Source organism: Electrophorus electricus, chromosome 19, assembly GCF_013358815.1.
Source record: "Electrophorus electricus isolate fEleEle1 chromosome 19, fEleEle1.pri, whole genome shotgun sequence".
Classification (NCBI taxonomy): Eukaryota; Metazoa; Chordata; class Actinopteri; order Gymnotiformes; family Gymnotidae; genus Electrophorus; species Electrophorus electricus.
This window is the reverse complement of record NC_049553.1, coordinates 15,774,427-15,787,068: the sequence shown is the minus strand read 5'-3', so window position 1 is coordinate 15,787,068 and position 12,642 is coordinate 15,774,427. Positions and strand designations below refer to the sequence as shown.

Here is a 12,642-nt window from a genome sequence, read left to right as displayed (position 1 = left end):
CTATACTCCCACCTGACCGCACACATTTACATTTACGGCATTTAGCAGACGCTCTTATCCAGAGCGACTTACAAAAGTGCTTTGTCATTTACTCCTAGAATAATACACATACCTATACTCCCACCTGACCACATACACACACACACACACGCCTATACTCCCACCTGACCGCATACACACACACACACACCTATACTCCCACCTGACCCCCCCCCCACACACACACCTATACTCCCACCTGATCATACACACACCTATACTCCCACCTGACCACACACACACACACACGCGCGCACACACACCCCTATACCCCACCTGACCACCTATGACAAATGTAAACAGGCTGGACTAATCCGTGAGACGACACTTTCACCAAACTGTTTGGCTCTCTGTTTATCTAATAAAAGTAAAATTACAGGTTAAAAAAAGGATTTGTACCCTTGGTACCCCTATCTTTATTCCCCGCCCCCCCACACACCTGAGTCAAATCCGGAGAAGCCACCAAACGGGGGGAATCCCCCAAAGCCGTGTGAGAAGGGGGCAGAGAAAGGGGCGGTGCTATGACTCCTCCCGCTCCTCTGCCGACGCCCACCACCGAAGAAATCATCAAAGGGGTCATCTCCTGCAGCACAGAAACAGGACTTGTTTAGGGCGGAACTCGGCTTTCTCGGCTTATGCTTGTGTTTGTGTGTGTTTATATGTTTCATTATGAAACAGATTTTTGCTGCAAGCTTCTGCTATTCTGTGGTTGGACCTGTTCCTTCTCCAACTGCACTCCTGAAACCCACACACTCCTGAGCCACACACACTCCTGGTCAGTGTTCCTGGTGCTAAAATTAAAACAGATCAAACCAACTCTGCTTCACAACTAATAGGACGTGCTAAGAAAATGATCAAGACTGAAGTCTACAACACTAACAGATTTATGATTAGCAGATGACTGATTTATAGTAGTACTCTGTTGTCGTTTCCAAGGAGGGAACGCTAGTACACTAGACGTGAGTCTAACACAGTTCATCTAGAACCCTGTCTGAGAAAACAGGAAGATACAGATTAGGGTGCTTCTGTGTGAGTGTGTGTAAAGATGTAAGTGAAGGGCTGGTGATTTATTTTTGAGCCTTGAAGGGGCTATAGCTCACTCAAGTGCTTCTGGAAGAGGGACGTCTTCAGTGTGTTTCAAGACAGCAAGAGACGCCACTCTATGGACATGTATTGAGACTCCAGTGTGGACTTGTAGTGGTATAATGTATAAATTATACATTGGGAATCTTGTGTATAATTCTCCACATATTATAACACAGAACAGCTGCCTAAAACAGAAAGGAGGCGCCCCCTACAGGCAGGTGGCGGGTGATTCTCTTATTCTGGGATCAAGTGGATTCCTGTAAAATGTTTGATCGACAGCTTCCAATGGCACTGGATCTAAAAGCTGAAGAGAATGTGAGGAACTGAAGAGTGTGTGACAACCAGACAAAGTGTCAGTAACAGAGAGTGTGAGGAACTGAAAGGAGAGTGAGATTCTGAGGTAAATGTTCCCACTGCTGCTGCCACACTGCTACAGGTGAGGCACGAGACGTAGAACCAAAACCCCTGAACCTGCCCAACAGGAATATTCACTATATCATCATAGTCATACACAAACACAAACACCAGTCCCATATATTGTACAATGCATAAAGGGCACAAAAACAAACACACACACTCCTCCTCTTTTTTTAATATAGAAGCTATTTCTGAGAGCATTCCAGGGATGACATGTAGTCTCCTCTCAGCCCTGTCCAAGTGCCCTGTCCGGATTTAGCATGTTGGGGGGGGGGGGGGGAACCACACTATGCACATGCTGTTTTCCCATTAGAACATGCCAGTTAGCAGCACACTACGTATCAATGAATCACATCATTATCATAGTACTGCTCTTAACGGTATGACAATTCCCATAGTACCACCCTTGATGGTATGAAATCATCATCATCATCATAGTATCATCATAGTAGACATTTAGTACCACCCTAGATGACGTCATTATATTTAGTACCACCCATGATGGTATGACATTATTATCACAGTACCACATTTGAGAGCATAACATCATTATCATAGTACCACCCTCAATGACATTACATCATTATCATAGTACCACCCTTGATGATATGACATCATTATTACAGTACCATCCTCAATTGTATGAAATCATTATCATAGTACCACCCTCGACAGGTTGTACTGTGGCCACTGCAGACAGACAGGATATTCTAACTGTGTTATGTTTTACATACATTGAAACAGCGTTTCAAAGCATTGTAAGTGCCTTAAACATTGTTTCAGGGCAAGACATTGTGTTTTCAACTAATATGTCATGCATGTTAAGAAGAAACTTTCAAAGATTAGTTTAAGTGAAAACAATCTGTTCTATAGTTTGCAATAAGTAGATTGCAACTGTGTTCTTTATGTTTTACATACATTGAAACAGCATTTCAAAGCATTGTAAGTGCCTTAAACACTGTTTCAGGGCCAGACATTGTGTTTTCAACTAATATGTAACAATAAAGTGACCATTATAAGCCAACAGTACCCAACCTGAGTACTTCTACCCATCTGTCTACCTATCTGTCACTTTGCAGGTTGCGTTGATATGAACATACTGGATCTTACTTCAATACAAACAGTTCTACTGACCTGCACATACTGTTATTCATTACAAATGCATATAAATGATCACAGGATGTGAAGAAATTTAAACAAATAATTTTGCATGCTGTTGCAGTTTCTAGATGAAGCTTTACTTATTTGTGCATAAGCAATTTGCAATTCACTTTAATTAGCTAGATTTTGTATCAGGTGAACGTCATGAATGAATGAAATGATCACAAATGCTTCCTAAATATAGATTTAATCCCATGGGTGTTAAATGGTGGTGTAATTTCAGACATCTTCATTAAAAAAATCCTAGCTCTGAAACTCACATTAATGAAAGAAGCTAATATTGTCTTTTAGTAAGTTCTCACATTTTTGTGATGTTTTAGCAAAAGAAATCTTACACACTATGTATAGTGACTGACGACATTTTGTGCATTTGGAGAGGTTTTTGGACACTATATATGTCTAGGCCACCTAGTAGAAAATACTGTGTAGCTCTTGAGTAAAACTGTTCAAGACCCTGGTGAATCAGGAAATGTAGAACATGACTGAAAATGAATCTCCAGCATAAAACTACACATTATAAACCCAAACATAAATGGTTTTTTCCTTCTTTTTTTTTTTTTTACATTTTCTTCTGTATTAGATGAGCTCAAATAGAACCTAAATGATGGACAAATAAGCCTGGATGTCAATGGATGTTTTGACCCAAGTGTCTACTAATCCTGAATGATCATTGTTCTACATGTACAAGTTCAGATAACTAGTGTTAGGTGAATAAGTACAAACTATAAAAATGAGCTTAAAACTGGAGGTAAATGCATAAAACACTATCACATTAACACATAAAATAAACTCGCACTCACATTAACCCAAACTCACACTCACATTAACACATAAAATAAACTTTTACCAAAGAAATCTGCAAATGGATCTCTGCCCCCAAAGAATTCCCTAAAGACGTCTTCAGGATTACGGAATGTGAATCCACCATTGAAATGGTCCTCATAATTTCCTAGGAAAGAAGGAATACAATTTAATGCCATTAACGTAGGCAGTTAAGATAGGTAGGTAGTTAATTTAGGTAGTTAGGATAGGTAGGTAAGGTGGGTTAAGGTAGGTAGTTAGAGTGGGTAGGTAGGTAGGATGGGTAGGTTTGGGTAGTTAAGCAGGTGGGGTGGGTAGGATTGGGTAGTTAATTAGGTAGGGGTGGGTAGTTAGCGTGGGTAGGTTTGGGTAGTTAAGCAGGTGGGGTGGGTAGGATTGGGTAGTTAATTAGGTAGGGGTGGGTAGTTAGCGTGGGTAGGTTTGGGTAGTTAAGTAGGTGGGGTGGGTAGGATTGGGTAGTTAATTAGGTAGGGGTGGGTAGTTAGCGTGGGTAGGTTTGGGTAGTTAAGCAGGTGGGGTGGGTAGGATTGGGTAGTTAATTAGGTAGGGGTGGGTAGTTAGCGTGGGTAGGTTTGGGTAGTTAAGCAGGTGGGGTGGGTAGGATTGGGTAGTTAATTAGGTAGGGGTGGGTAGTTAGCGTGGGTAGGTTTGGGTAGTTAAGCAGGTGGGGTGGGTAGTCAGGCTTACCTCTGCCACCATTTCCAGTTAGGCCTTCTTTGCCATATCTGTCATACATGTTGCGTTTGTTTTCTGAAAGCAAGTGCAAAGAGCGGATTTAAGTCCAGATGACATGACAGCTTCATACCAACCACACACTTCTATAAAAACACCGTGTGTGTAGAAATGTGTGTTTGTTCTGTAAAAATCATTAGACATCATGTCCTGGCGGTCTGATTCAGATTAGCCACTAACCAATGCAATACAAAGAGGGTTCAATGTTAACTTTTTTTCAACTTGCCTGGTCAAACAAGCACCAGAAAAAATGTTTCCCCCAGAACCCGCCAATAAAAACCTCATATTCAGCTATAAGAAGAAAAGAACTGGGCCAAAACAGCAGAAAGGTTGACCAGTGTCTGACAGCTCAGTGTTGAACATAAGGCCTCCACTAATTTCTGTCAGCCACTTAAACACTGGTAACAGTCAATCCTGCATACATTTCAGAGAAGTCACACAGCCTCAGGGCTTAACCTATATCAGGAAAACTCCTACTCAGCAGTCACTAGCAGGAATAACATTTACAGCACTTTGCTGACACTTTTGTCCAAAGCCACTTCTAATTATGACTGAACAACTCTCATCAAGGCCTGGAGCAGCAATGGTCCCAAGGTGGTTACCTATACATCACCCTCCTGTTTCTGAACCAGACACTCCTGTGACCCAAAGACACACAATCCAGACTGAGGGGAGAGTACCATCTAAAGGGAAAATAGAATCTGCTTGGATAAGGGAGGAGATACACTTTCATGCCAACGTCTAGAGACACGCAACACTCATCACTTCTTAAAAAAGCTTTTAATTAGATCAGGTCCCTCTTGCACAAGCAAACTCAGAACAGACTGCAGACAGCACATGGGGCCTGCTTGAATAAAAAAAGAGGCTGAACCTTTTCAATTCAAACGTTTTATTGCTTATAAATATACTTAAACAGTAAATAATTATCAGCACTGGCATATACAGACATTGAAATGCTGATTATGAGAACTTGCCCAGCTACACTGGGCTCTCACCAGTATGAGGCTACGATGGGCTCTCACTAGTATGGAGGTACACTGAGTAATAACCAGACAGGTTCCATAGGAGTACATTTTACATTTACCTGACACTCCCCCCCCCCCCCCCCAGTGACTTACAATTCTGACTGAATACACCTTGAGCAGTTGAAGGTTAAGGGTCCTGCTCAGGGATCCAACAGTGGGAACAGTGGTAGGACTTGAATGGAAAACCTTCTGATTACTAGTCTACAGTCATGGCCAAAAGTTTTGAGACTAGGACAAATTTTGGTTTTCACAAACTTTGCTGCTTTAGTTTTATGGTGGCAATTAGCATTAACTCTAGAGTGTGAAGAGTGATGGCACAAGGCAGGTGTGAGTGCATCTGCATACACAGTGAGGTGAAGGCTTTTGGAGGATGGCTTGGTGTCAAGAAGGGCAGCAAAGAAGCCACTTCTCTCCAAGAAAAACATCAAGGACAGACTGACATTCTGTAGGAAGTATAGGGACTGGACTCCAGAGGGTTGGGGTAAAGTTATTTTCTCTGATGAAGCCCCCTTCAGACTGATTGGGACATCTGGACAAATGATTGTCTGGAGAAGAAAAGGTGAGCACTACCATGAGTCCTGTGTCATGCCAACAGTGAGGCATCCTGAGACCATTCATTTGTGGGGTTGCTAAAAACACTTCAATGAATAAGCAAAACATACTACAAGAGCAACTTCTCCCAATCATTAAGGAGCAATCTGGTGATGAACAATGCTTTTTCCTGCATGATGGAGCACCATGTCACAAGGCAAAAGTAATAACCAAATGGCTCAGTGAACATTGAAATTTGAAACTCTCCAGATCTCACTCCCATTGAGAACTCCCATTGAGAATCCTCAAAAAGAGGGTGGACAAACAAAAACACAGAAACTGTGCTCAACTTCAAGCACTGATTAGGCAAGAATGGGTTGCCATCAGTCAAGATTTTGCCCAGAAGCTGATATCCAGCATGCCGAGGCATATTAAAGAAGTCTTAAAAAAGAAGGGTCAACACTGTAAATATTAAGTCTTTGCTTAAACTGGATGTATTTGTCAATATAAAGTTAAAAAAACTTATGAAATAATTTTACTTCACTATACCATATAAACCATATACCATCTGACAAAAGGATCTAACAAAAGGCAGTAAACTTTGTGAAAACCAAAATTTGTGTCAATCTCAAAACTTTTGGCTACGACTGTAGTACCTTAACCACTGAGCTACCACTGCCATCGGATGTTCATTTTACCCATTTACAATCACTACTACTCCTCCCAAGACAGGACATTCCACTAACCGCTAGCAGAGTACCCACAAGACCTGGCACGGCTCTGATTGCTGGCATGTATGATGAGTCATTTGACTTGTTACATGGCTTAAGGCATTAATGTAATATAAAGCAGTCTAATGTAGTCAGAGTGGTTTCACTAGACTGCACATTATTCTAAGAAATTGGGCAAGACGCCACACCTCACATATTTTTCTGAAAAACATGATTCTCCCAGATCCCTCCAACAAAAACCTCATATTTGATCACATCACTCCTATTTTAGCTACTTTACATTGGCTTCGAGTAAAACTTCATATTTATTATAAAATAGTTCTAATGACCTACAAAGTACTGAGTAGTCTTGCCCCCACAGTACCTTATTGAACTCTTAGTGCATTACAAGCTACCGCGTTTGCTTAGATCAAAAGGCACAGCTCTTTACTAGTACCAAGAATAAGAAAATCTACCGCAGAGGGCAGAGGCTTTTCCTATAACGCTCCTACACTATGGAATAACCTTCCTGTAAATGTATGAGACTCAGACACAGTCTCAATATTTAAGGCTAGGCTGAAAACTGTAGTCAGGCATTTTATTAACTACTTCCCATCTTAGGTAAAGGTGTCGATCTGGGGGTCAATGGGCATTGAGAGTTATGGTAAACTGGGATGTTATGATGCTGTCACTTCACCTCTCTTTTGTCACTGAACTTTGTTGACTGAGAGCAGTGGAATGCTGATGTTCCAGGGTGCCCTCATACCTGTGGTTTCTTCTGGCTCCTTCCTTTTAGCTGTGCTGCCATAGCTAGGTCTGTCAGAGTCCATCATTGCACATTATAGTTCCCTAATATACACACCCTTGTATCTGGACATGCCAATAATCTATTCTCTCTTTCTGCCAAGATACACCTTCCCCTGATGTCGTTGTGTTACTGAGCCTCATACCATCTTGGCTGCCATATCTACTATCACCACCCCCTCATGTCCTCTCCTGTAGCCCACCACACATTCACCCCAGACAACTACTCTCTGTTGCGAGATGGGTTTTGGACACATGCACACCAACAGGACAAGACTAGGACCTCTAGAAAATTGGACTAGACATTATTTGCTTATTTTTTCATTATTATTTATTTATTTTTCTCTTAAAATTGTTATTATTGTGGTGACCATTGTCTGCCAGAGAAGAATGGGCCCCCCTTTGAGTCTTGGTTCCTTTCAAGGTTTGTTCCTCATGCTCTAGGGCGTTTTTCCTTGCCACTGTTGCCCATGGCTTGTTCACTGGGGGCTTGGACTTGGACATTTGTAAATCTGTTTTTTGCCGACATCTTTCGTGAAAATGGCTATATAAATAAATGTAGATTTTGACTTGATTTGACTGATTATAATGGTAATGGTCATTCTGACGTTGACTCTGTATGCTTGCTCCCTCGGTCCAGAGGAAAACTGAAAAATATTATCCAAGAGAAAAGGGCACGTCCTGTGAAATTGCAACAGTTTGGGCTAGAGGTTTTAGCAAAACAGAGTTCGAGAATTCAGAAAACACCCATGAGAAAGCTGAAGAGTCCCACCTTTAAAGTTAACACTGATCTCTGCTTTAGCTCTCCAGTTCAGTGAGAGAAGTGAGAGACGGAAGAGAGGGGAAGAACAGCAATGTAGATCCATGTTTTGTTAAAGTTAGGAGTACATTCCTATAGTAAATTAATTAGCCCCCCACGCAAGCAAGCACCACACGTCCCACCCGCCCTCCACCCAGACAGCTGAATAAATACAGAGCTGGATTACCATCTGAGAGAACTTCATAAGCCTCCGAGACCTCTTTAAATCTCCTCTCAGCTTCTTCTTTGTTATCTGGGTTTTTATCAGGATGCCACTTCAAGGCCTGTTTTCTGTACCTGTAGGACACACACACACACAGAATTGTATGGTAAGCTACACTTTAAATTATAACATCAGGAAATAAAAAATGAAAGTGTTTAGGAGCAGCAGTGCTAAGAACCAGTCTGACAGCAGGGAGCTTTCATCACAGTTTACCTGCAAACATCACCTAGCAACTTCATTTACAGCAATTAGCTGTTTCTTTTATCCAAAGCAACTTACAACTATGACTGAGTACAACTTGAGAAATTAAGGGTTAAGGGTCTTGCTCAGAAGCTCAACAATGGTAACTTGGTGGTGGGGGGAATTGAACCAGGGACTTGTGATCTGCTGGGATGCTAACACGATCCCGTGTGATCTGCTGGGATGCTAACACGAGCCCGTGTGATCTGCTGGGATGCTAACACGAGCCCGTGTGATCTGCTGGGATGCTAACACGAGCCCGTGTGATCTGCTGGGATGCTAACACGAGCCCGTGTGATCTGCTGGGATGCTAACACGAGCCCGTGTGATCTGCTGGGATGCTAACACGAGCCCGTGTGATCTGCTGGGATGCTAACACGATCCCGTGTGATCTGCTGGGATGCTAACACGAGCCCGTGTGATCTGCTGGGATGCTAACACGAGCCCGTGTGATCTGCTGGGATGCTAACACGAGCCCGTGTGATCTGCTGGGATGCTAACACGAGCCCGTGTGATCTGCTGGGATGCTAACACGAGCCCGTGTGATCTGCTGGGATGCTAACACGAGCCCGTGTGATCTGCTGGGATGCTAACACGAGCCCGTGTGATCTGCTGGGATGCTAACACGAGCCCGTGTGATCTGCTGGGATGCTAACACGATCCCGTGTGATCTGCTGGGATGCTAACACGATCCCGTGTGATCTGCTGGGATGCTAACACGATCCCGTGTGATCTGCTGGGATGTTAACACGATCCCGTGTGATCTGCTGGGATGTTAACACGATCCCGTGTGATCTGCTGGGATGTTAACACGATCCCGTGTGATCTGCTGGGATGTTAACACGATCCCGTGTGATCTGCTGGGATGTTAACACGATCCCGTCTGATCTGCTGGGATGTTAACACGATCCCGTCTGATCTGCTGGGATGTTAACACGATCCCGTGTGATCTGCTGGGATGTTAACACGATCCCGTGTGATCTGCTGGGATGTTAACACGATCCCGTGTGATCTGCTGGGATGTTAACACGATCCCGTGTGATCTGCTGGGATGTTAACACGATCCCGTGTGATCTGCAGGATCCAACCTGGAGAGATGTGCACTATTTACAGACATGGGGAGTGTTATTTCTGGGCACTCTCTTCAGTGTCTATTTCTGTACTGTGTCTAAAGTCATCTGCACAGATCCTTCTTTCCCGCACCACAAAGGCTGTTTCTGTATAGAAGAGAGACTTTATTCTCCACAAAATAAGAGAAAATTAGAATGAAAGACTCAGCCAATCCACTGACAGGAAACAAAGCCGTGGGCGGGAGCATACAGAAGTTCTGCTAACAGCAGCACTTTCTACAGTGTCTGGGCGGGGGGCTACGGCTGGAACAATGAATGCTCACTGCTCTGACCTTTCAGACCTTGAGCCAAAACAGAGAGAGAGTGCTTTAAAAAGCAGTAGAGACACGCCTGAGTGTCAGCTACGCTCAGAGTATTGTGTGCTTAACTGCAAATCTGTAACAGTGGGAAAGGCTCATCATGTGTGTGTGTGTGTGTGTGTGTGTGTGTGTGTGTGTGTGTGTGTGTGTGTGTGTGTGTGTGTGTGTGTGTGTGTGTGTGTGTGTGTGAGAACTCTACAGGACAGGCACAACATACAGTCACACAGACTGAAATGCAAAAAAGATAAAAAGAGAAGTGCAAAAGTCAAGACCAAAGAGAAAGAGAGACAGTCAGAGAGAGCCAGTCAGAGAGAGAGAGAGACAGAGAGAGAGAGATAGTCAGAGAGCCAGTCAGAGAGCCAGTCAGAGAGAGAGACAGAGAGAGAGACAGAGAGAGAGACAGAGAGAGACAGTCAGAGAGAGAGACAGAGAGAGATAGTCAGAGAGACAGACATGGAGATAGTCAGAGAGACAGACAGACATAGAGAGAGAGTCAGACACAGAGTCAGACACAGAGTCAGACACAGAGATAGTCAGAGAAAGGAGAGAGGGGAAACAGGAAACAGTGAGTGAGACACTGACACCAACATCTATAAAGTACTACCATGTCACAGGGGCCTGGTGGTGCTCTCTAGAGCTCTCTGGTTCAATGGAAACATTGCACATGTTTATCCTGAGTTATAATTAGTCCATTACATCCAGCCCAACATTCACAGGGCATAAAAATAGCCAACCATGCAGGGACCTGGAGTACTCACGCTTTCTTTATTTCGTCTGGAGAGGCGTTTTTCGGAATGCCCAGAATGTTGTAGTACTCCATCATGGCTCAGCTATGGGGATTCTGCTCCTGGGAGCTGTTGGATTCGGCCAGCACGGAGTAGCCCTAGAGAAGAGAGCAGACCGAGGTCAAACACAGGTCACTAATCGGGGGGAGGAGCAGTGTGAGTGGGCATGAAAGAGAGAGGATGACAAAGACAATCAACGTGCAAATGTGACACCACCAACTGAGAGAAAAATCATTAGTGTATGTGAGACAGACACTATGCTAACATAACTGCCAATCCACTCTAGAGGTGGTGGAAGCGCAGTGGTTGCAGTGCTTGATCAGTAATCAGAAGGTTGCCAGTTCAAGCCCCACCATGCCAAGTTGCCACTGTTGGGCCCCGGAGTAAGACCCTTAACCTTCAAATTGTGTTCAGTCATAATCGGAAGGCTTTTTGGATAAAAGTGTCTTTGAACAAGACATCAACGAGACGATCTAATTTGAGCATAACAACACAGGAAAGAAAGCATTGCATTACATTGCTTTCTTTAAGATAATATACCAGTTATGCAACATTTCTGACTCACTTCACTAACCTTCTGGACCTCACCTCACTCTACAGGGCACTGTGGACATTTGCTATTCATTTAATTTGACTATGTGAATAACTGCATTAGTCAGCCCACCCAACATATTCAAGATAATAAATTCAGTTTCAAGGAAGTTGCTCAACAACCAAATCGTTAAGAAGTCGTCTACTCCCAATTGTCAACATGCTCAAACAGGAATGTGATTTTCATTCCTGCCATGGCTGGGGATAAAGGTATTAAAAGAGCATCTTATCACATTGGGGAAATAAACAGCTGTTCACTTTGTTCACACATTTGGACCACAGGAAATGGACGTATACTTTGATGTGCAAGCCAAAAACTGCAGACTGACTGGCTGTTCTGTTTATTTCTGCTGTGATAGGTTGTTAGATTTATCTTCTTCTTTTTCTTCTTTTGGCTGGTCCTATTAGGGGTCACCACAGTGGATCATTCATCTCCATCTTGCCGTGTTCTGAACATCCTTCTTTGTCACCCAAACTACCTTCATATCCTCTGTCACTACATCCATAAACCTCATCTCTGGTCTTCCTCTCATCTTCCTCTCCTCCTCTCCTCCTCCTGCCTGGTGGCTCCATCCTCAGTACCCTTCTCCTTATATAACTCTCATCCCTCCATTGCACATTCCCAAACCACCTCAGTTTCGCCTCCATAACCTTTTCTCTAAAACATCCTGCCTGCTCTGTCTCCCTAATAAACTGGTTCTTAATCTTGTCCATCCTCGTCACTCCTAGTGAGAATCATAGCATCTTCATCTCTGCTGCCTCCACCTTCCTCTCCTATCTTTTAGTCAGTGCCACTGTCTCAAAGCCCTACATCATAGCAGGCCTCACCACTGTCTTACAGACTTTCTCTTTCACTCTGGCAGATGCCCTTCTATCTCAAATCACTCTTACGACTCTACGTCATCCACCTCACTCTACCTGCACTCTCTTCTTCACCTGAATATCACATCCTCCATTATTCTGTACACTTGACCCCATGTATTTAAACTCTTCCAATTTCATCATCTCCACTCCTTTCCACCACCATCCCTCACATTCACAAACATGTACTGTTTTACTCCTGCTAACTTTCATTCACCTTCTCTCCAAAACATACCTCCACCTCTCCAGAATCTTTTCAACCTGCTTCCTACTCTCACTCTAAATCACAATATGTTCCGTGAACATCATAGTCCAAGGAGACTTCTGCCTTACCTCATCTGTCAGCCTGTCCAGGACCACTGCAAACAAGAAAGGACTCAGAGCTGA

The 12,642-nt window shown here is 43.4% G+C and overlaps 1 protein-coding gene across 6 annotated transcripts in view; it reads right to left on the bottom strand.

Moving 5' to 3' along the window:
- dnajb6b (DnaJ heat shock protein family (Hsp40) member B6b) overlaps nt 1–12,642 on the bottom strand; it is a 46,676-nt gene that overhangs the window by 21,029 nt on the left and 13,005 nt on the right. For all 6 annotated transcript variants that reach the window (XM_035519861.1, XM_035519862.1, XM_035519860.1 and 3 more), the window contains 5 exons: nt 10,777–10,901; nt 8,314–8,423; nt 4,213–4,275; nt 3,551–3,652; nt 479–622 (listed from right to left, as the gene is read on the bottom strand). In XM_035519861.1, coding sequence (XP_035375754.1) covers nt 479–622; nt 3,551–3,652; nt 4,213–4,275; nt 8,314–8,423; nt 10,777–10,841 — 484 coding nt within the window. In that variant the 5' untranslated portion in view covers nt 10,842–10,901. The remainder of the gene's footprint in view (nt 1–478; nt 623–3,550; nt 3,653–4,212; nt 4,276–8,313; nt 8,424–10,776; nt 10,902–12,642) is intronic.